Source organism: Cyclopterus lumpus, chromosome 9, assembly GCF_009769545.1.
Source record: "Cyclopterus lumpus isolate fCycLum1 chromosome 9, fCycLum1.pri, whole genome shotgun sequence".
Classification (NCBI taxonomy): Eukaryota; Metazoa; Chordata; class Actinopteri; order Perciformes; family Cyclopteridae; genus Cyclopterus; species Cyclopterus lumpus.
Window position 1 is genome coordinate 22,615,895 of NC_046974.1, and position 23,764 is coordinate 22,639,658.

At 45.2% G+C, this 23,764-nt stretch overlaps 2 protein-coding genes across 7 annotated transcripts in view; one reads left to right on the top strand and one right to left on the bottom strand.

The window, feature by feature from the left end:
- LOC117736066 (lymphocyte antigen 6G-like) lies at positions 1-3,071 on the bottom strand. Of its 3 annotated transcripts, none has more exons than XM_034541100.1 (4): positions 2,957-3,071; positions 2,072-2,114; positions 1,414-1,521; positions 1-1,235 (listed from the first exon to the last, which is right to left on the bottom strand). In XM_034541100.1, the coding sequence occupies exons 2-4, from the start codon at positions 2,088-2,090 to the stop codon at positions 1,081-1,083; spliced, it is 282 nt and encodes a 93-aa protein (XP_034396991.1). In that variant the 5' UTR covers positions 2,091-2,114; positions 2,957-3,071; the 3' UTR covers positions 1-1,080. The 3 variants fall into 3 exon arrangements, with proteins under 3 accessions (XP_034396991.1, XP_034396988.1, XP_034396989.1); XM_034541097.1 differs by lacking the exon at positions 2,957-3,071 and adding an exon at positions 2,446-2,582 and having other exon boundaries at positions 2,072-2,309; XM_034541098.1 differs by lacking the exon at positions 2,957-3,071 and adding an exon at positions 2,446-2,528.
- msh3 (mutS homolog 3 (E. coli)) overlaps positions 2,621-23,764 on the top strand; it is a 38,065-nt gene continuing 16,921 nt past the window's right edge. For 3 of the 4 annotated variants that reach the window (XR_004609946.1, XM_034541095.1, XM_034541094.1), the window contains exons 1-20: positions 2,621-2,879; positions 2,982-3,105; positions 3,353-3,687; positions 4,014-4,253; positions 4,424-4,540; positions 4,637-4,754; positions 4,905-5,044; positions 5,838-6,004; positions 9,431-9,540; positions 9,905-10,019; positions 10,609-10,693; positions 11,728-11,837; positions 13,314-13,446; positions 15,205-15,392; positions 16,108-16,276; positions 16,510-16,574; positions 18,109-18,225; positions 18,499-18,606; positions 19,865-19,979; positions 20,552-20,709. Coding sequence is in view for 3 of the 4 variants with exons in the window: in XM_034541095.1 (XP_034396986.1) it covers positions 2,757-2,879; positions 2,982-3,105; positions 3,353-3,687; positions 4,014-4,253; positions 4,424-4,540; positions 4,637-4,754; positions 4,905-5,044; positions 5,838-6,004; positions 9,431-9,540; positions 9,905-10,019; positions 10,609-10,693; positions 11,728-11,837; positions 13,314-13,446; positions 15,205-15,392; positions 16,108-16,276; positions 16,510-16,574; positions 18,109-18,225; positions 18,499-18,606; positions 19,865-19,979; positions 20,552-20,709 (2,837 nt within the window). In the remaining variant the exon portion in view is untranslated. Of the gene's footprint in view, positions 2,880-2,981; positions 3,106-3,129; positions 3,221-3,352; positions 3,688-4,013; positions 4,254-4,423; positions 4,541-4,636; positions 4,755-4,904; positions 5,045-5,837; positions 6,005-9,430; positions 9,541-9,904; positions 10,020-10,608; positions 10,694-11,727; positions 11,838-13,313; positions 13,447-15,204; positions 15,393-16,107; positions 16,277-16,509; positions 16,575-18,108; positions 18,226-18,498; positions 18,607-19,864; positions 19,980-20,551; positions 20,710-23,764 lie in introns of those variants that run through there. The other variant, XM_034541096.1, reaches the window with a different exon arrangement.

Sequence of the window (23,764 nt, forward strand, 5' to 3'; positions counted from 1 at the left end):
AAGGTTTGAAAAGCTGGAGAGGTGAGAGAATTTTATTGTCAACTCGACGACAAACAAACACACAAACAAAAAGTTGCATGAAGACCAAATGTCTCACAAGTTAAACATTTAAATGAAACGCCGTCTCACTCACTTAATAGAAATAGTGTTTGTAAAATATGCATTATTTTCCATGGTTTTGTGCTGAAAATCCAAACAGAGCAGTCTTCATAGAATATAGTACATAAACACTGCAAAGTCGTAATAGGTGTTTGAGAAGGTTGCACACGATTGGGCCAATTGGTCGATGCGGCATTTTGATGGAAACAGAAATCCGGCACACTTAATCTATGCAGAGAACACTTTATATGCCCCGTAATGGAAGCGAGGAAGAAACACTTCAGCCTCAAGGAGGATTTTGATATACTGTTAGACTGTAATTCTGATTTGGGTGTTTTGCTGTAATCCAAGTTATTTAATGTAGAATTTGGGATCTATGTTTTATGACGGCCCCTGCCTGATACCCCTTCATAGCCCCTTGTTCTATACTTGATTTTAGATTGTTTTACTCTTATAGATTTGGGTATCTTTAATTAATGGTTGCTCCAGCCTAATCCGACTCAAAGCACTATTTAATATGAAATTATAAGATATTGCTTTAGGGTGCTCCGTGATTGTATATGTTTTTTGTCTGTATAAATTGTGCACCCCCTTTTTGTGTAAGGGGTGGCATCTCAGTACTACATTCAGCACTTTAACATTGAACAGGAGGCCGAGGCTCTAAAACCAGGGTGTGCACAGGTGTACTGCTTTGTGTACTGCTTTGTTTGTTTTTACCTGCAGTCATTCCAGCTGAACCATGTCTGCTCTGATGAAGGTCATTTAGACCGAAAGCTAAAAACAAAGTGTTGTCTGCATAGATTTACGTGTGCGGGTATCTATTCTATACCAGAATGGCAAACAAAAGTCCCACAAGTTAGACATTTAAATGAAAGGCCGTCTCACTCACTTATTAGAAACAGTTTTTGTAGTTTACAAATCGGAAAGAGAACAAGAAAAGTGCTGCATTGACACAAAGAAAAAAAACTAAATCCCAGAGCGTCAGAGAGAGAGCGTGATCATGGCCGAAGACACCAGCAGGAGGATGACACTGGGACCAGTTGGTGTGGCGCTGTTACACAAGTTCCCTTCACAGCAGTCCATGGCACCTGCGCACACCAAGCTGGTTTGGCAGCCCTTGGTAACCACGTTATAACCTGCAAAAAGGGGAAACCCTCAGAAAACCACATCACAAAACACACGATGGGTATGCATGCGCCACTTGTGGCCTCCGCCCAGGGACTTTTAGCTATGTCCATTGGCGCCTCGCTAATTAAACAATACAAATGAAATAAAATTAAATATTAGCTAGAGAAATATGACAGGACCACTTACCGTCAACTCTGAGAGAGAAACAACGGTTGAAGATGACAGAACAAGATTTGGTGTCCGTGCAGGATCTAGGGTCGGTGGCTGTGCATGTATAGCATCTTAATCCACATGCTGGACACAGAGACACAGAACACATCAGGTCAGGACATGCCCCACATCACACATCACTTTTTCTTCTTCTCCTTTGTATTTTTGTTTACATGTATTCTTTTACCGGTTTTCACACAGTTTATGTTGAGTTGTGGGTGTTTTGCATACAAGTGTCTGATCGCTGCATTGTGTGAGAAATGTCACGTGGCCAGAGTTCCTGTCAGGCCGATGAAGCCCAGACGGAGCGGCCTGGTGACCCGCACTTATTGGGCAATGCATTTCCTCTTTCTTGCCACCATGAGGCCAACAAGTGAAGACTAAAGAAAGTCACTGCTACAGCTCAAGAGAACGTTTCACACATAATCACAACAATACAACATGTTTACACTCTCTCACCAGTTGCTGTCCTTATCAGTGGCGTCACTATATACTATATATAAATATGCGTCAATACGCATATTTCCCAACATTTATCATTTTTACCTTCAGACACCATTTTCTTTTCAGATTTTGTAATATCATTTGTAAAGTGACGCTATTCAGTCAGTGCACATAGGGAAGCTGTTCTTACCTGCAGACAGAGTCATCATCAACAGCGCCAGAGCTCCATAAAGCTGCATCGCGAACACGGAGGAAAACGGATTGTTTATCGGGAGAGGGCAGAACTGGAGAGAAGCCTTTCCTGCTTTCAGCCCAACTTCTGCATTTGGAACTTGGACATTTGCATTTCCTCACAAAGCCTCTTTCCAACTGACCTAGAACAACGTCACTCCTGAAGTGACCTCATTATGCCCGAGACACCATGCACTCTTTTATTGGGAGGGGAACAAAAGACAAATACGTAATGCTGTTACGTAATGAGATAATCTCTCACGGTAGAAACAAACAAGTGAATATGTGTGTGCGCGCTAACTTCACACATGCATCAAAGATATTCTTACTAACCTTTTGGCTTATTATCTGAACCAGTGGATTGAGTTGACGAAAAGAAACGCAACCGGAAACTGGCTAAGGCTTTGATTGGCTACACGCTACGCCGCGTCATTCAGTCTAAGTCTCTGATTGGCCGCACGCTAAGCCGCGTCATTCCGTCTAAGGCTCTGATTGGCTGCACGCTAAGCCGCGTCATTCGCGCGCCCGAAGTGACCTCAGCACATGCGCCGCTATGTTTTGGAAACAGCCGGGGGGAGCCCAAAGCCGCTCACTGCAACGGACAGCTGTTTGTGTCGCGTGCACGGACTTCTGAAAGTGAAAACATGCCAAAGCCCCCGAAGAAGTCGCGCACCGGTCAGCCCTCCATCAGCAGGTACTTCGGAGGTCCGAGCGGCGGCGCCTCCGTTAACCAGAACCCTGCTCCGCACCAGCTCTCAAGAGGCAAGGTGAGGCGCGCGCTTTAATACATGCACATGCACATGCGCAGAACACACACATACTGAACCTAACGCTGACCACCGACCCGCGTCCTGCTTCTTGTCCTGCAGAAGAAACTTTCCCCCGATCACGGCGATTTGGGATTGTCAACAAAGCGAGCCAAGCTCTGTGTCCGAGACCAGCAGCAGGAGGAGCATTTGGACTGTGAGCCAGCATCCCGTCAGAGCACTGGAGGTGACTGAGAGCGCGCGTGCCTCAAACGCCACAATCCACCCGATCCTTCCCAACCGTCACACACGCGTGTCACGCCCCTCCCCAGCTTCTAAAAGCATCACGATCAGCATGTGCAGTAATGCATCCTCCTGTTACTGTGTGTGGTTTTGCCCATGATGAAATGAAAAAGAGTAAAATATTCCCATTTGGGATTCTCTTTCGTCTGCTTTATAAGCCTTTCTATTCTCGACGTCTCCTCTCAACCCAGAGCCGGCGCTAGCGAGGAGCCGGGGGGCAATCGGCCTCTGCACCTCCACCCGGGAGAAGCTGCAAGGGTTCACCTGCTCGGCTGAACCCGGTGTTGCTCAGAGAGGAGAAGGGAAGACGGGTGGTGCCAATAGCAGTAAGATCTGTGACGATGGAGGTGGCGGTGGTGGCGGCGGTGGTGGCGCTCGGCCTACCAGTGATGGAACAGATCAATGCGGCAATGAAAACAGCCTCCAACATCCAGAGGAGGAGCTGGAAGAGGAGGATGAGAATGAGTGGGAGGAGGACGAGGAGGTCAAAGACGAGAAGGGTTCAGGGATCGCTGCTGCAAAACAGGTACTCAACATATAGATGTTCCCTCAGAGTACATTTTGCCCTGCGAGGGTGTCCATCAGCAAGGCAGCACCGTGGCAGCCGACTCTGACCTCCGACCTTTTGTAGAGGAGGACAAAACAAAAGTCAGTTTCCCCTTGGAGGAGTTCTCGGGTAGAATTGCCAGTGAAGTGTCTGAAGATCTTTAGGCCCATTGTCCGTAAAGACTGTGGTCACAATTCTGTCTAAAACACACATTTTAGGGAACTGTATCAACACTTTTTTTATTTTTGTGTGGGAAACTGTTGCTGCTGAAACGATTTTCTATGCGTATAATTTTTCTGTTGCAGGGGTTCCGCTTGTCTCAGTTTGCCAAGTCAGGAGGAGGAGGAGGAGGAGGAGGAGGACGGGGAGGAAGACGGGGTGCAATGCCGAGTCCTCCGTCAGACTCCGGCAACCCCTCCAGACGCTCGAAGAGCGCGTACACCCCCCTGGAGCAGCAGGTCATCCAGCTGAAACAGCAGCACAAGGACGCCTTGCTGGCTGTGGAGTGTGGATACAAGTACAGGTTCTTTGGGGAGGACGCAGAGGTGATGAACTGACGGAGTTGACAGTTTCGATCCGAAACATGTCTCAGGTGTTCTTGTGTCTCAAGTGGTGGATATCTTTAGGGTGAAATTGTGTTCCATTGCTGGTTGATGTCATTGTTTTGGTCTCTGTTACGAACCCTCACAGTGGACGTCTTTGTGTGTGCGAACAGATCGCTGCGAAGGAGCTGAATATCTTCTGTCACCTGGATCATAACTTCATGACGTGCAGCATCCCCACGCACCGCTTGTTTGTGCACGTCCGCCGCCTGGTGTCCCGCGGACACAAGGTGCCAATCGCAGCTTTCCCCCCCGTATTCAGAAGCTGTTGATCGTGCGGCTGATCTGGACATTGTTGTCTTTCTTTTTTCTTTAATTTTTTGTAGGTCGGTGTGGTCAAGCAGACGGAGACGTCTGCGATCAAGGCTTCGGGAGCCAATAGGAACGCTCTGTTTTCCCGTCAGCTGAGTGCTCTGTACACCAAGTCCACTCTGGTGGGAGAGGGTATCCTTGTGGACCTAAATATGTGTCTGTCTTGTCTGTCTCTCTTTGTTTCTGTCTCTGTCTCTTTCTCTCCCTGTCTGTCTCTCTCTCTCCCTGTCTGTCTGTCTGTCTCCCTCGCTGCATGTCAAAAGCCTTGACAGCGTTCCTGAGACGTGAACCCGGTCTGCAGACTTGGCGATGTGGAGGAGGGGGTCTGTGGTGACGTGGTGTCGGACCCCCCAGACAGCTTCCTGCTGTGTGTCAGTGAGAACTGGGACAAACCCAAGAAGCAGCTCACAGTGGGGCTGGTGGTGAGTGTGATGGCTACCAATTCATAGCATTGTTTTATATAGTACTCTGTACTTTTTTGTATTTGACTAAGATTGATAGCAACAATAAGTCAATAAATAAATACAACAATCTTTGACTATTTTCATTATTAAACTATACAAGCGGTATGTAATTAATAATGTCTATTAGAATGTCATCTCTGTTTTCTCACCCTGTAGTTAATGATGTCCCATAATCTCATCTGGGGGGAATGATTGGTTGATTATAATTAGAGATATAAGAGATTCATTTTAGATTAATGCGATATTGCTCTTTTAATTTTGATCCATAAAGATAATCTGAATTGTGATATGTGACAATATCACTAAAATGACACAATAGTATTATAATATATCCATATCAACCAGCCCTGAGTAATTATATACAGGTTAATGTTGGCCAGAGCGGGTTGTAAAGGAATAATGACTTGATTATGACAATTTCTCATATGTCTTAGTTGCAGATTTTATTGCATCTTAACGTGCGTTGTTGTTTTCAAAGTAGCCTCAATTATGAAATCTTATTTCCATTTTTTTGTGGCGCAGCTAGGTCAACTTGGAGCACGAGCTGAACCTCTTTGACAGAATCAGATTGAGAGGAACATGGAATGACCCATTTTATATAGAAAAAAAGTCTTTATGGGAGAAATGTGAAGGTTTTTTTATTTCATAGAAACAAAATTGAGAAAGATTTGAATTGAAAAACATTGTTTCTTCAATGTGCTGCACGTGTGTGTGTGTGTGTGTGTGTGTGTGTGTGTGTTTGCGTATGCAGGCGGTTCAGCCCAGCACAGGAGACGTGTTGCTGGACTGCTTCCCAGATGGTCAGTCCCGCTCCGAGCTGGAAGGTCGCGTCCTAAAGATTAACCCCGTTGAGATCCTGGTGCCCTCTGACCTCTCGGAGCAAACCCACAGACTCCTCCAGAGCATCGCTAATGCCAGGTAATCTGCTGTCAGGGCACTAGGGGGCAGCCTGCACACATTTACCGTCTGCTTCTCCATGTGTTTACAAAGGTCTGTGTGTTTTGTGAGTTTTGTCCTTTTCATCCTGAGGGACTGAGTCAAGATATCGCGGCACCCTGGGGTCCACTGCAGTGCTAGAGGGGGTCCAACCAGGGCTTAGTTAATTTAAAATTATGTTTTTATGGCATTTGTTTTACAAAGAAAGATATATAAGATAATGTAGGAAGTTTAATCCATTGGTCAAATGTTTAAAGGAGTAAGTAAAACAAATAACAAGTTAATATAAGTTGTCTGGTGGTCCTGGAGGCCCCAGCAGGCTCTGGCGTTCATAAATGTTCTTCTTCTTTCTCCAAACCGCTCCTATTACTAGGAAGTCGGATGTAGCAAACTTTATTTATTTTTATATATATATATATATATATATATATATATATATATATATATATATATATATATATGCGCCTTTTTAGTACCAAATGTCCTCTTTCTATTCCAACTTGTCCACTGCCGCTTCATGGGACAACACTATGAGTGTTGTTGTCTTGAAAACCAACTGTGAACCTGTCCCTTTTTTAAACCCATAGCCGAGTATTTGAGCTTGACTTTCTTTTAACGCTCGCAGGCCGCTGTGTGAACCACACGATCCAAAGTGAAAAGAAAAGGGCTGAACAGCTTTTCATTTGGTTCAGTGACCGCTGGACGGATGTGTTCCAGAACACCTGTTGCCTCCCCCGTCCTTCCAGTCTGCACCCAGCGTGTTCACACTGGTGGGGGGACCGGCTCCTCTGGAGGCTCCCTGCGACTGTATTATGTTCTGGAAATGAAACTGGGGAGGGAGAGAGAGATCAAGAGAGAGCGAGCAAGCGGGCGAGAGAGTGAGCGAGCAAGCGGGCGAGAGAGTGAGCGAGCAAGCGGGCTAGCGGAGTGGATTCGATTTAGATGGTTGGATAAACGGGAAGGATGTCTGCCACCTTTCTGCCTCTTTTTGTCTCCCTGACAGGGCACATTTCTCATTACCTTTTTATTTTCATATTCCAGTTGCTATCCCCCCCACCCCCCTCCCCCCCTTTCCTCATTTGTTTAAATTTAATTCAGGGACCTTTTTGTTCATTTTTATTCATTCCTCTCTCGCTTTCTTTCTCTGCCCTCCGTGTTATAGCGGAGATGGACCTGTAAAGGCCAGCCCAATTATTGTGTTTGACCGGTTTGAACAGCACTGCTCTCTAGCGTCGTGCTCACCAGAGACGAGACTCCTCAATTTGCAGCCCATTTCACATACATACATGGCAGCTTCGTCAGTTCAGCTCAGAAAGTAAACAATTCCCCACATTTCTTATTCACACAGGCCCATTACGCATTACTTTCTTCTTCTTCTTCTTCTTCTTCTTCTAGGAATGGCACTTGAAATGCTTGAATTATTCTGACATTGGATGTTCTTATAGATGCATGTTAATATCACAAAGATATCACTCCAACCCATTAGTAAAATATGAGCGCAAGAGCCACCCAGGTGAGCGTTTAAAACGTTCGCCTCCGTGTCTCTAAGGGGTCGGGGCTGACGGGGGCGGGCCCCCTGGCAACTGTGTGTGTGTGTGTGTGTGTGTGTGTGTGTCTCCATGGTGCGGCAGGTAATGAGTCCCTCGGTGGCAGCGAGGTGCGGCGCTGGTTGCTTTACTCATCCACAGTCTGGAGTCAGGATCAGAGCAGTGACGGGGATTAGAGCCTCCGTAAAGAAAAGAAAGCTCTCACAAATGTTCTCGCTTTTCCAAAGATTTTAAGTCGGTGACTGACGCTCTTGAACACACACACACACACACACACACACAAAGACATAACCTGTGTGTGTGTGTGTGTGTATGTGTGTTTAAACAGACACACTCACTGCTTTCTATTTGCCCCACAGCAATAGACGCTAATAGAGCACCTCAATCTGCTGTGCACATTAACCTCTGCACTGTGGGTGGCAACATCTCCGACTTAACCTTTAACCCTCCCTGCTTTTGATCGATTATCTCCATCACAGTGCTCTGAGAGTTGGGGGTGGGGGGCAATTGGTAAATGTGAAGTACCCAGCCCTTCACATCTGCAGAGATGAACTAAACCCAAGTAAATAAAAAAACATATTTTTCTCACTTGCCTTCTTAAGTGGTGTCTCTCGACGTGGAGATGGTTTTGGCTTTATTTTGTCCGAGTTCTATGCTGCTTATCCCAATACAAAATAAATGTGTAGTGCTCACAGCGTTTCTGTCGGTGGGTTCACCACTAGGGTCCAGACTGAAGCGTCTCGACAGCTATTGGATGGACTGCCATGCAACTCGTTTGCAGGCGTTCATGATCCCCAGAGGACGAATCCTAACCACGCTGGTGATCCTCTTGTCTTCTCACCCAGCGCTGTCATTTTATACAAAACTGACCAAATAGCAGCAGATCCGACGTTCTCGTCGGACTCGGCCGTGCTTTTGCGTTTGGCGCTCATTGGCAATCGTTAGCATGCTAAACATTAGCGCGCTGGCGTCGTCATTGTGAGCATGCTGGTTTTCCGACACTAGCATTCAAACTCCCACATTTAACTGTGGCTTTTTCTAGACAATGTCATTTCATTGCAGTGAGCGCTAATAATACGAATACAAAAAAAATCCATTCACCTTCATTGTGTTAGTTTGGGTTTCCGTAGATTTTCTGAACCTGAACCAGCATTGTAGTTTCCTGTCAACCTCAAACCATATTTCCTAAACCCAGGTTCACAATGTGCTGGGTCCTGCAGAAATGCTACACTGCACCCTTCTCTCCACCGGATCAATACCAACGATTGCCTCTGTTCTGGTAAACCTCATAATACGGTGGAATCGACTGGTTAAATGATTAATGGTCACATTTGAGCCGCTGGCACAATATGCGCTCTATTGATCATGTTTATATACGGTCTTTGCTGTCAGTCTGGCCAGTGACTAGTGAGAGATGATGATGCTTCTATAATATATATATATATATATATATATATGTGTGTGTGTGTGTGTGTGTGTGTGTGCGTGCGTGCATCAGCATTAGGAAACGGAAGAAAAAGAAGAAATGCTCCAGAGCCACGTGTTTGCCATAGTTGCCCTGGCAACAACCGAGCGGACAAAGCAAACGAGTCCTTGAAAGCAGCGACGCCGAGCGAGTGAATGGAGCGATGGGGAGATGGGGAGATGCAGGGAGTGTGTGTCGGTTTGTGTGTGCGTGTGTGTGTGCGTGTCTATAGAGTCTAGTTGAACAAAAGGGCTGCTGCTGTGTCTCATTTCTTTCTCCCAGTCCGGAGACAGATCAGATACGGGACGTTGTGTTCCCCTTTTTCGTTTTGTTCGTCACAAGCACCACCGGCATCCTGAATCAATGCTGTCGCCATGTTGTCCCCCCCCCCTCCAGCGCTCAGGCCGATGACCGAGTGAGAGTCGAGAGGAGGGACAGCGCTCAGTTTGAGTTTGCCTCTGCGATGAACACAGCCACCGAGTTCTACTGCCACGCCCCGGAGAAAGGTGTGTTCGCCTCTGTCACCGCAGAGCCTCTTTGGCTCCCAGTCTCCTGCCTTTTTCAGTCACACACACACACACACACACACACACACACACACACACACACACACACACACACACACACACACACACACACACACACACACACACACACACACACACACACACACACACACACACACACACACACACACACACACACACACACACACACACACACACACACACACACACACACACACACACACACACACACACACACACACACACACACACACTTACTGCCCGAGGTGTGGGGCCCCGTGACTCATGGCTGTGGTTTATCTGTGGGAACACGTGGCGTGTTTGTTGCGTCTGCGTCCTCCAGGCTCTCGCTCTCTGTCGAGTGTCGCGTCCTTGGAGAGCCCAGTGATCTGCTGTCTGGGGCCGCTCATTCAGTACCTCCAAGAATTCAACTTGGAAAGAGTTCTTAGGAGCGAAAGGTACACACACACACACACACACACACACACACACACACACACACACACACACACACACACACACACACACACACACACACACACACACACACACACACACACACACACACACACACACACACACACACACACACACACACACACACACACACACACAGCAACGCAGGCTGCAAGCGTAATTATCCAGTGTTCCCGCTAGTCGATGGGTATTGTTTTAGGTTTTTTTTGCAATTGTTTTCCATTTCATAGAATGAGCTGCAATTTAAAAAAAGATGAACAGCATTAGATAGCTTGTGAAACTAATCCTTCCTTGCAGCCCTAATCCTGGAAACCACATGGGGTTTTACTCCTTGTATATCTACCACAATGTATTTGACAACTTATTGTAGACTTGTGTTGCCTTTCTCAGCGTAGAACCATTCGAGGTGACCTCAGCATTGACAGGAACAGTTTTCTGTCACAGAATTGCTTTGACTTTGACATTTTCATCATTCCGGTCGGCACATTGTTTTTCCCCCTCTGCCGAATCGATACAATGACCATTTTATTCTGCGGCTGTGTTTTGATATGATACTGTGCTCACGCGCAGCTCGTTCCAACGGCTGTCCTGCGAGTCGGAGGGCATGAGCCTGAGCGCCGCCACCCTCCGGAACCTGGAGATCCTCAACAATCAGGTAACGACGGCTGGTCGACCGAAATATATTTTGTATTTTTTCATCTGAAGTCTGTTTGAGGGAGGTCATGTGACTTCACGAGCAAACTGACAGTTTTTGTCCAATACTTTGAGAAATTTAAAACTCCCATGAGCCTCAGCTGCACTGGATCATTTCGTGCGAAAGAGCCAATTTCAGCACGCTAACGCACCAACAGAATAGACATCCGCACCATTGAGGACACTTTGCGGCAGGTGCGTGCCAACGCGCTAAGTTAAGACGGTAATCGTTACAGATGCTCCATGTTGGCGTCGTCACAGCACGCCGATGTCGGCATTAAGATGGAAAGCGCTCGCATTTGGCGTTTGACCCTTGACCTTGTTCCTTGTCTCATTTGAATGTCTTTGCTGGCAAGTCGGGCAAGCTAGGCTATATTTGCAGATGATGTACGGGAAAATGTCCGAGTCACGTCTGGAGTCTACTGCTCGGGCTAAGCGACACAAGTGCACGTCGGTGAGGATTTACCGTACATGTTTAGGAGTTCAGGACCTTGAACATGAGCATTTGTTCCATTCATGTCTCTGTAGGAGTAGACAGCCCTGCTTCATTCTCTATTCTATTCGATGGCTACAGATGTCATGTGGCTCACCAGGTAGACGGTCGCCTTCCCGGAGCAAATACCGTTTCACACATGTCGGTCAGGACTTTCCGGTACATGTCTGTGCATCTCGCGGGAATCCCTTTTGTAGCCGCGGTTGCGCAGTGGACCGTGGAGGAATTTAATGGTTGAGTTAAACTGTCATTTCTCCGATCACAAGAAAATGCTCGGTGACGAGTCGGGCTCGCGTGGGCGACGGGCTCAAAAGTTCAGCACGACTCCGCTGCTGCCGTGGCGTGTTTGTCACACGCGGAGTTCAGGCTCAGTTCAAACCTCCTCACCTGACTCCTTGTGGCCTCCGTCGACCAGCTCACCTCTTGAAATGATTACATCATCCGTTTTCTTTTTCTGTCAGCAGACTCTGAGCTGTGTTTTGTGTGCGCTCTTTCGATGATAGACAGATGGCGGCGCGAGGGGCAGTCTGTTGTGGGTGTTGGATCACACTCGCACTCCGTTTGGGAGGAGACTGATGAGGAAGTGGGCGAGCCGGCCCCTCACAGACCCGCGGTGAGTACAGGATACCCTTCTGACCCTTCTGACCCTTCAGCATTCGGTTTCTCAGTTTGCCTTATGAGGCGATCTGGATCCCAGAACCACTTCCTGGCCTTGAATCAAGAGTCTCAGGCTGTCCGGTGATTGTCATTTTGACAATATGACATTATATCTATAATAATATGTGTACAGATTGTAAAGCCCTCTGAGGCAAATTTGTAATTTGTGATATTGGGCTATACAAAATAAACTGAATTGAATTGAATATCTATCACATTTGGGTTTGATCACCTGGAACAAAAGACTTTGGCTAACATGAGCCCTCGATCTGCTTTTTCAGGAAAATACTGCCATAATTATAACTTGAATGTTGCCGTGAATGCCATTTTACAAATCGGATACATTTTTATATGCCATGAATGCAGCATTATTCCAAAGCTGTTTAACGTGGCCTCGGCTCTTCTTATTTCTTGAATTTATTAGAGCCATGTGTTAAAAAAAAAAAAAAAAATATATATATATATATATATATATTTTTTTTTACCTTGGCTGCACTGTTATTATGTGATATGAAAATATAATACCTTGTCAGCACCAGAAATAATACAAACCTGTAGCAGAAGGCCCTATTAATTTCATAAAGTCACATTACTGTGATCATTTAAAAAAAAAATTCTCACGTTTTAACTCATGTGTAGACTGTCAATGTAAATATGTCCAGAGTGTCGTGTGAGAGGCTGCTAGACGGTGCCCATAATGTAAATACTTTCGTTGTATTCATCCGGTAGTTTCTCTTTTCCAGAATCACTGCAGGGTGAAAAAATACAAATGCTGAAACTGACTCACGGCAGCTCTGGTACAAACAGCCTCTCAGTTATATGTTTGCAATACTGTTCCAGTTCTCCCTCTCTGCAGTTTTATTGTATTATCCATTTAGTGTGCGTGTGTGTGTGTGTGTGTGTGGCCCTCTCCCTCCCACAGTGCACGGATTAGAGCTGCGGATTGGGCGCTGCTATCAGATTATACAGATAGCTGCTCTACAGAATTTCCACGCCAAATAATACCCAGATCACACGCAGGCACAATAATTCCAAGGCACACGGTGCAGCGGCACATGAGACTTGATTTAATATTGCAGGAATACAGATCGTGGCCGTCGCCAGAAAGGATAACCGAAAGACACTGTAAACAAAAGTGAAAAAAATAAAATAATCTCAAACTGAAGAAATTCAACATATTCTAGATAACAACGTAATCACTCCCTTTATAGCTGGTTGGCTTCAAGTTGTTCTGGCAACTGGCAGGCCTCAGCCCGTCACAGGATTTCTGAATAAACTAATTTGGCAGATATTTGCTCAGAGTTCAAAACGCACAATGCCTTTTCAATCAGGTCCAATCTATTTAGCAGATTGAACAGTTTCTTTGGCGTCCATCAGTCCTCATCTACTTTCTGAAAGTCTTTTCTCTCCTTTTCTTTCACGACCCCCACAGGTCTATCTCGGAGAGGCAGGACGCCGTGCAGGAGATCCTCGAGTCGCAATCGCTCACTTTGAATGCCGTCAAATCCCTGTTGTCGCATTTGCCTGACCTGGAGAGAGGCATCTGCAGCATATACCACAAAAAGGTAAAAAGCAATATAAAAGGACACGGACACACACACACACACACACACACACACACACACACACACATACACATACACATACACATTCTTGCCCCTTGGCTGATATCTTTTTTTTTCTTCTTTTGTTTTGTTTCCACAAACGTGGACTTATTTTTGTAGGACTGTTAATCATGCTGTCAGTTATGATAACACTTCACTCACCATCCGAAGATGAGGTCTGTGGGCGTAGTGAGAGGCGGAAACTGCTGGGAAAGAATTGACAAAATATTTGACAAAAGCAGGGGGGGGGGGAAAGCTCCTATTCCTTGCTGTTTTACATAAAAATGAAAACCAAGACAATTTCCTCCCTTTCTCTCTCGTTCTCTCTGTCTCACATATGGCGTGCTTCTTGATTAACAACAGGGAGCAGTCGCTTTAGTGGCACTTACCTGATTGTCTGACGGAATCTCATTTCCCATTGGACCCATTTATGAAATGTCAGAACTAGGCTCCATCCCACATGTGTGTGTGTATGTGCGTGTGTGTGTGTGTGTGTGTGTGTGTGTGTGTGTGTGTTGTACAGAGATGAGAGAGGCCCTCTGGTCTGAGCTCATGTTCAACTTTCTGACTCATTCATATATTGTTAAAAGAAAACAGTCAAATGTCACTACACACACACACACACACACACACACACACACACACACACACACACACACACACACACACACACACACAGAGAGAGGGCCTTAATTGTCTTTATGCCCATCTGTTGATGAATGTGCCTGTGTGTAATGGCCTGTGTCTCTACGGCTCCATTGACATAATGGGAGGAAGGGCGCGCTCACAGTCTCCAGTCACTGTCCGTTTGGATTCATAAAAGAGCACCACAAGAGCTGCTGACATGGGGGACCATTAAAGCGGCAGCATGTGATTAATGCCATAAACCATTGTTGGTGTGACTCTCATTAACCTTTCATGACTTGGCGACTATACTGTGACGTCACCAATGGCGACGATATCGGCCCTCATCCGAGGCATTTTCATGCAGAGCATTGATTAATCAGTAACTCGACTTCATCCTAAATGATCACACGTTTAACGTTCAGCAGTGATGTTGAAGTCTCTATAAGCAGCTTTGGTTATTGTGCCGAAAGTGGGATTGAAATCAAATGCATTCGATTGGACCTCTAAAAGGTGTCCGGGCTTATTATGTAGAGTGATATGGAGCGACCAGGCGGCAAAAAAGTTTGCAAGAAGAAAAGATGATTGGATTTGTCCAGCTGTATTAAAAATTAACCAAACAAAAGCATCCTTGTACAAAAGAAAATATATCAATTATGGTAATACAAATAAGAGTGCAATGTAAATATATATTCATATTTATAGTTTCCATCATTCACTATCTTCTTGTGAATACAGTTAGAGGACCCCAGTGTTGCATGACTCTTGGTCGTATATTCTCTGGATTTGGTCTGAAAAGCAGAGTATTGTCATTATTGTTTGCATTTACTTTCAAATAGGTCTTTTTAAAAAATAAAAAAAAATTACGCGTCTTGGTATATTTTTCTTGGTGCCGCGTTGTGAAGACCTGCAGACTCTGCTGCTGCTTAATGAGTGGACGTCTCTCAGAGTGCTGGCTGCAATGGATGATCGCTGTTAAAGCTAGCGCTGCAGAGAGATTTAGGGATGTGATCTAGCTGCAGAACCCCCCCCCCCCCCCCCCCCCCCCCCCCCCCCATCTTCATCAAATGGTGTGCATATCTTTGTACGTTCCAGTCTTCCACGCAGGAGTTTTACCTCATTAGCAGCGGCCTTTCTCGACTGGGAAGTGAACTGCGGGCCTTGCTCCCAGCGGTCCAGTCCCAGATCAGCTCCGCGCTCCTCCGAGGCCTCTTGTTGGACACGCCGGACCTGCTGGCTCCGGCCCACAGCCACCTCGAGGTGCTCAATGAAAGGGCCGCCAAGTGAGTATGCATCAGCGCGAGGGGGTGGGGGTGGTTCAAGAACAGTATCTAAAAATCTGAGCATGCAGCTCTCTCCAGACACCTTGATTAAGTGGTGATTCATTGTGGAAGCAGATTTACTCCCAAATGTCATTGTCATAGATTTTGTCTGAGTGGTCTTTATTGTTTATTACTTAAGAACGTTTCATCATTTCGATTGCTTTGTTGTTTACACTCATCGGGCTCTCGCAGATACGGAATGCAGAACTGAGACTGAGATATTACACTATTTAACTTTATTTTCTTATTTTTCTTTTTAGATCAATTGATTTAGCCTATAAATAGTCAAACTAATAATGAAATGCCCACCACATGTTCTCAAACACTCCAGAGCCCAAATATTGTCTTTTAACAATGATAGAAGACTTAGTCATCACTTTGTAAGAACCAGCCAGTGTGCCGATCACAACTCGATCATGGCTTTGTTGATCAATTGATCGACTCTTTTTTTCTGTAACAGTGGAGACTTGTTCAATTGCTGTGTGATAGAACTGTATTGTCATTTTCTCAAAACTAAGAAGACGAGAACTTGCAGCAGCATAGTTTTACATGAACACACACACACACACACACACACACACACACACACACACACACACACACACACACACACACACACACACACACACACACAGTCTCCCTGACTACTCTCTGCTCTTTCTGTGTGTCGGCGCAGGACGGGAAATAAGACGGAGCTGTTCTCAGACCTGTCTGGCTTCCCGGTGCTTCGGGAAAGAAGAGAACAGATCCAGACCGTCGTCGGCCAGATCCAAGACCACCGCAAAGACATCCGACGGACGCTGAAGGCCCCGGCGCTGGACTACGCCACCGTCTCTGGACAGGAGGTACCGACTGTGTGTTTGAGGCTGAGGGTGATAGACAGGTGTGGGGGGGCGGGGGTGTTGACAGCCTGACTCGGGTGGGGGAATGAGTCACGGCGGCGATCTGATGTCTGTGCGCGCGTGTTCCGTATCGGTGTGTGTCAGTTTTAATCAAGAGTGACACATTGTTTGGTCCGTCCTCTCCCGTCTTATTTATCAAAGTCTTCGTCTTCCTCCTCTTCCTCCTCTGCCCTCAGTTTCTGATTGAGGTGAAGAACTCGTTGTCGTCCACTGTTCCACCTGACTGGGTCAAAATCAGCAGGTGAGCACACACACACACACACACACACACACACACACACACACACACACACACACACACACACACACACACTCCCAGTCCCTGAGACTTTATCAGATTTTCTAAATTGACACAATAAGGGCACTGACTAAAATGTGCTCCAAGGGGTTAAATCTCACCTCTGAAATGATTGAACATCAGGAAATGAGTCAGCGATTTGCACTTCTTTCTATCTCCTCTCAAAGTCCTTGGTTTCTTTTCTGAATGGGTTTTTGGTTTTTGGTCCGGCTGCTAACAAGTGGTTAATTGAGACGACAAAACGTCTCCTGATTGAACGCACGGTTCAAAAAACACAAAAGTGGTGTTCACTTGAGAAGATTATCTTGCTGAACAAGACGTGTGTCACAAAATCCAAAATCCAATGAAAAACAATCCCATTGGCTTTTTGTCGAGGGAATCAGTGCGACTTCTTTTGAAGTCGGGATTTCAGAAACACCTGGAGGGAATTCTCTTCACACCCGGCACAAACATCCACTTTGACTCAAAGATGAACTGATTACAATTTAATTGTCAAAGGTTGCTAATTAACTCAAGAATTCATATGCTAATTATGTCAATTCCACACAAATATCTAATGTCATTAAACTGCGAGGCGGTAATTCTAGTCAGTGAAGTGTCATCTGAGATTTAGCTGCATCATTCTGAGGAAATGTATTTCTTTTTCCCTGAATGGTGTTTTGTGGAGCGTTAAATGTTAGGCGTTGTCTCCAAGACACTGGAGATGGCAAATTAATTTCTTCTTCATTTTTCATAATATATCGTGATATATCACGGCCATGAAAAGTACATGTTTCTGATTGGTTTGCAGGTGTTTGTTAAAGTTGTGCCTTGATTTAGGACACCACCTGTCATACTTACTGTATGTTTCTATGACAACAGCAAACCCTCACACAGAGAGACAGTTGGAGCAAAAAGTCAAAATCTAAATAAATCACGACATAAACGACCAAAATACAACAGCAAAGGTGTATTTAACTGCAAGCAACCATAGTAACAGCACTATTTTAAACTACGGTACATTAAAAGGTAATTTGGTGACGAAGCTAATCCTTTAATGGTTTAAAGCTGCACTTCTGGTTTCACGGCCCTCAACTTCTCTCTTTAGTTTCCTTCTCACTGTTCTCCTTGGTGCAGCTGCTTTCAGTCGTAAAAACTCTGATAAACTCACAGCCAGAAGCTGAAGGAGCAACACGCAGCTGAAGGGAAAGCCGCGACGAGCCAGGAGGACCTGCCGTTCGTGTTCTATGAGAAGCTGTGAACCACTCGCGGCGACTCTCCTGGATCATTTAAATCTTCAGGCAGTGATCCAATAAATAAAGCAAAACAAGTAAATAAATGCTGATCTGGTCGTAACAACACATGGACAAGTGGCTTCGGTTTAAGGCGGCTTGAGACAAGAAGAGACGTGTCAGGCAGTCTCAGTATTTATTGAAGCTCAGTATATTGTGACAGGTTGGACGTATTCACATCAGTCATTGGTTCTGCCCCCCCACAGCACCAAGGCAGTCAGCAGGTATCACTCTCCCTTCCTGGCGGAGCGCTACAAGAAGCTGCTGCAGCTCCGAGAGCAGCTGCTGCTGGACTGCCAGAGGGAGTGGACACATTTTCTGGAGTATGACACACACACACACACACACACACACACACACATATACACACAAACAGCTGATCATGAACTCAAATGGAAAAAACTGCTAAAACCATGTCGGCCTCTCTTTCAGAGAGATGTCTGCTCGGCTCTCTCCTCTGCCAGTCTGTTTTGGTCGAGTGGACCGTCGGTGTTGTCAGAACGCCGTATGCACTTACCTTAATTTACACTTCACAATCTCTCTCCCCCACCCCACATCCCCCATCCCTCCCTCCCTCCTTCTCTCTCTCTTCGCAGTCAGTTTGGGGAGCACTATCACACCATGAAAAGGGCTATTAGTCACCTAGCAACCATGGACTGTCTCTTTTCATTGGCTGAGGTGGCTAAACAAGGGGACTATTGCAGGTGATGTCCTCTCACGATAACCGTAAATATTGGTGCGTGTGTGTGTGTGTGTGTGTGTGTGTGTGTGTGAGATAACGTGTGGGTGTCCTGTGTCGTGTCCTATAGTCTCAGACAGGCTGTGTGTGGGAGTGTGCACCGGGCTCAGCAGCGTGCTCAGCCAAAACGCCAACATCTCTCCCACACACGCACACGCACACGCACACGCACACATGCACACATGCATACACACACCTTTCTATTGTTCCATTTTGTTCTTATAGCTCCATCCACGACTTCATACCGCAGTCCTTCTTTTTTTATTGCTCCTCTTTAAATCCCTGACTTCTGTTTTGCCATTGCTCTCCTAAAGTCTCTACTTTTGCGTGTAAATATGTGTGTTTTATTTTAAAGGAATAGTTTGATGTATGTTTTAGTTTTGTTTCTTACTGCGAGAATGTCATCTCTCTACATGTTCCTATTGCTATCGCTTTTATTATTTTTGCTTTTACCGTGTAAAGTGCCTTTAGTACCTAAGTGCTATACAAATGAAATTATTATTATTATTATTATTATTATTATTATTAATATTAGTACAATACATGGGGATATTTGCACTTGCCAATAGCTAGACAAGATCAATACCACTCATGTCTCTACGCTAATCATGAAGTTACAGCCAGCAGACGGTTAGCTTAGCATAGAGACTCGGAGCAGTGGGAATGGCTGTCCGAAGCTGTGAAGAGTAAAAAAGAACATGTTGTAGTCTAACGAGGGGTCACAGCTATTTCTTGGCCCGGGAGTAGAGTATGTTTGCAGTATGTTGTCAGGAAGTTACTGCGCCGGTCTTCACATCTAACTCTCTAAAATAGTCAACAAGCGTATTTCCTAAACTATTCCTTTAAGGAAAGCCGGCATTGTGCCGGTTTGTGTTTGAATGTGTTGATTTAGTATATTTATTCGAAGCCTGGCCAATGAATCATTAGGCCAATATTATTGTAAAAAATCGATCAATTGTGTATTTTGACAGAAAAAATGCAAAATATATTTCAGAGCAGTATAAATAGCAACAGGTTTCACCGTTTATTCATTAATTTTAATATCTTATTTGGCTTTTTTTAAATTCAATTTTATTCAATTAAATGTTGTATTCATAAGTTCAAATGTTTGATTAATATAGTGTTCCATTTTAATGTCTTAACTGTGTGTGTGTGTGTGTGTGTGTGTGTCCGCGCGTTTTAATTGGTTCTATATGTGCCCAACTTGTGTGTTCTCTGTCCAGACCAGAGGTGTGTGACGGTCGGCGTGAGATTATGATCCAGGACGGCAGACACCCTGCCATCGACTTACTGATGGGAGAGCACAACCAGTATGTGCCCAACCTCACCAAACTACAGGTGCACACACACACACACACACACACACACACACACACACACACACACACACACACACACACACACACACACACACACACACACACACACACACACACACACACACACACACACACACAGACACACACACACACAGGCTCATTCAAAGTGCTTCAACCACAAGTTGAGCCAAAACACGCTGGGACGTTTGTTTGCTCATTGAGGCGGCTTTGAAACAAATTTGTAACAGCACTCTCACAAATACACGCACGTAACGTGCACTCATCCAGACTTGCATGGCACCGCACACACTTCCTTGCTCAGTGGGTGTAGGTTAATTTTGCAACAGAAGCACAAGCCAATAGGAAGAGGAGCCAAGCTTTCAATCCACCCACCTCCTCAGCTGTGCAGGACAGCATGCAAATATCTTATTCTGTCTCTCTCATCGCCTTCTGTCTTTGTCACTGTTATCCTCTCCTCTCCTCTCCTCTCCTCTCCTCTCCTCTCCTCTCCTCTCCTCTCCTCTCCTCTCCTCTCCTCTCCTCTCCTCTCCTCTCCTCTTCTCTCCTCTCCTCTCCTCTCCTGTCTCACAGGGCGATGGCAGGAGAACTATGATAATCACTGGTCCTAATATGGGGGGTAAGAGCTCCTACATCCGCCAGGTGGCCCTGATTTGTGTTCTGGCTCAGATGGGCTCCTACGTCCCGGCCTCTGAGGCCCGCCTGGGCGTGCTGGACGGCATCTATACCAGGTATGAACACAAATGTGAATCGGTTTTAAGTGGAAGTGCTGATTGAGCAAACGGTGTTTACCTAAAGGGGGAACCGGAGGGTTTGTGCTACGCTTCCATGACGCCGCCTTCGGTTATCAGCTGTAACCGCCGCATGAGAGCGGTGGCCAGCGGGGCACGCTCACGTGCACTAACAGTATGTGCGGCCGGCCTATGTCAACAAAGCACAGAGAAGCTCCGTTTACGACACACACGTAAATAAACATCATTAAATAACTACAGAGAATGACTATCACAATGATATCAAGATGATCATACCATGAATACAATGACATATCCACGTCATAAATGAAGTCCCGTCAAGAGAGACATCTACGAAGTTAAATTAAAGCTGCAAGCAGCGATGTGCGGGTCCTCGTTCCTCCGCGCACGTCGGGGGTACTGGCTGGACGACTGCTCCCTCAGCCAAGAACGCAGGCCCGCCGGTCTGACGTTTTACCGTTTGTCACGTAACGCTGATTTCCTTTGGCCAGTAGGTGGCGCTTTGACTGAGTGAAAATAAGCTTGTCAATATCCTCAGACCGTGACATTTATCAAGCATGACAAGTTTGGGGCAGATTCGAGGAAGTCCAGTGGAGCCAGTAGGTGGCGCTGTGACAATGTGAACATATACATGTATGATGTGTCTCTACGGTAAGTCTAGACCACGTCATGTAAATTACATGTGAATCCGATGCGTTTTAGGCTGATTTACTTCGGCCAGTAGGAGCCAGGAGGTGGCGCTGTGACAAGTTTAATACTTTAGTATAAAACATTTCATTTCCTTTTGCCAGTAGGTTTTGCTATGACGAATTCAAACGTTTCTTCATGTAAATGTGCTCAAGCCTGTACTAGCATCATGCATGCTTATTTTTGGCAGGATTGGATGATGTACATTTGATTTACAGCAACTTTCTATAACATAACAAACTGCACAAAGTGGGTGGTGTGTATTGGGGGCAACGTCAAGGTTTTTCAGTGAAAACTCACCATTTTGACAACTATTCATCTTTAAGGTCTTTAGACCATTCTTAAATAAAATGGAAGTTGATCGGATACATTTTGTGGGAGGAGTGTGTTAAAGTACGAATGCTCAAAATGGTCAAAAATGACAAAAACGCCCAAATTGGGCGAATTACTGTAGCGCCCCCTAGTGTCTAAATCGCAGATTTGTTGTACATGTTACAGGATGCAATGTGCACATATGCTGAACATTTGGAGTGATTAGGCCAAATAGTTCTGAAGTTATGAGCATTGAAAAACGAGACACGCCCCTAAGAGGTTCATTGTTCCATATCTCTTAAACACAATGAGATATCAAAACGCTTTATAACTTTAGTTGATATCGCTCCATTTATTAAGGACAACACGTTTGGTATGAATCGGACCAAGCGTGTAGGAGAAATGCGCAATTGTGTGTTTTTAACAAAGAGGTAGGTAAGCCATTTTTTAAAACCCAAATTTGACGTCTATATCTGATGGCTATTTTCGCCAAGCCTGACAAGCTTGCCACATTTGGTGAGTTTTGGAGTATGGCATTTACCCCAAATATGCGCCCAATGTTCCCCTAAGAATAACAACAGGGTCCTCTCGGACTATTAAAGTAATTTAATGCCGCTGCACAGAAAACAAGAAAGAGGGAGTTATTTGACAAATGTTCCATCATGGTTCTGTGAGATGCAACTCTCTGTATTGTAAAACCCTTTGACAATGAGGCTTTGTTGGAGAAGATCGCCCTCCCTCCCCCTGCTGATTATTCTCATTATGATGACAGTAGCAGTAAGCTCTGCATGTTGTTTCCAGCCCCGACTACATATTAGTGTGGAGCACAGGCCAATAAGCTGTATGGTCTCTGTTATTCTACCTCTGCTGCACTATGTGATTAGACATAATGGCTTGCAGATGTGTGTAATTGTCTTCTTTTTCGTGGGTTTAAGCATGTTCTTATATATTAACCCAGTTGGTGCCGGAGGTGTGCGTGTGTGCGTGTGTGTGTGCGTGCGTGCGTGCGTGTGTGCGTGCGTGTGTGTGTGTGTGTGGGTGTGTGTGTGTGTGTGTGTGTGTGTGTTCTTACCTCTGTCCTCGAGAGAAGCAGTTGGTGGTTTTGGACTTCCCATTCATGTAACGAGGGGATCGAGGGGTTCTCACATATTTAAGTGTCTCCTTTAGCGTTTGGGTTTATTAGAACGGGGCGGTTGGGTTGAGTGGACACAAGTAAGGATCCGATTATTTATTAATAGCAGTGCAGATCATGTATTCTCTATATTCGGAACAGAAGAAAAAAGATTAAAACATTTAAACTCAGCTAAAATTCAATTATAAACAATATTTAAAAAAAAGTTCAATTTGTCAAAGAGAAATAAGCTTACAATATAAATGTATTAAAAAAACTTTTTTCTTCACAGATTACAATGAATTAAATAGCTGTAAATCTGGAGCACCCACATCTTCTAAAATACCATCGGCAAAATCTGCTCTTCAGATGTAGTGAGATGCTCATTCTCCGCCACCATTTTCCTCCTCCATGTTTTTTCTTCACTTTTTCTTATCTCAAACATTTTTGTTGTGCTCATACCAAAACATATTTACTTTCTTTGTAAACTAAGCTTATTGATGTCTTCTTCCTGCAGGAAATGACTCTCGGAAGTCATACAATCTGAGTTTAAATGTATCCTCTTTGTTTGAGTTAGTATTGATAGTATTGAGATTACAGCAAAGAGCTGTGGAGTGACATGCAACATAGGTCCCCAGTGGGATTTGAACTGAGGATTTTAGCCCAAGTCACCAAGGCTGTTCTGCTTTTATAATAAAAAAAGCATATTGCTTTGAAAATAATTGTAAAAAAACAACAACAAAAGACTTCTTGAGGGAGTAATTAGTTTTAGGTCAGGGTAGGGTGAGCATAGAGAATGAGCTTCAGTCAGTGAAGGTCTACGAGTGTGAAGCAGTACAGGATGTGAAGGAAAAGCACCTTAAAGAGCTAATTCGTATCCATAGAAACACATGCAAGACCGTCTGTCCTCTCCTCCCGTGTCCT

Coding starts and splice junctions, on each gene's coding strand:
- LOC117736066 (XM_034541097.1), bottom strand. CDS start 2,120: ATGCAGCTTTATGGAGCTCTGGCGCTGTTGATGATGACTCTGTCTGCA. Junction 1,522..2,071: donor GATGATGACTCTGTCTGCAG/GTAAGAACAGCT, acceptor CTCTGTGTCCAG/CATGTGGATTAAGATGCTAT. Junction 1,236..1,413: donor TTTCTCTCTCAGAGTTGACG/GTAAGTGGTCCT, acceptor CCCTTTTTGCAG/GTTATAACGTGGTTACCAAG.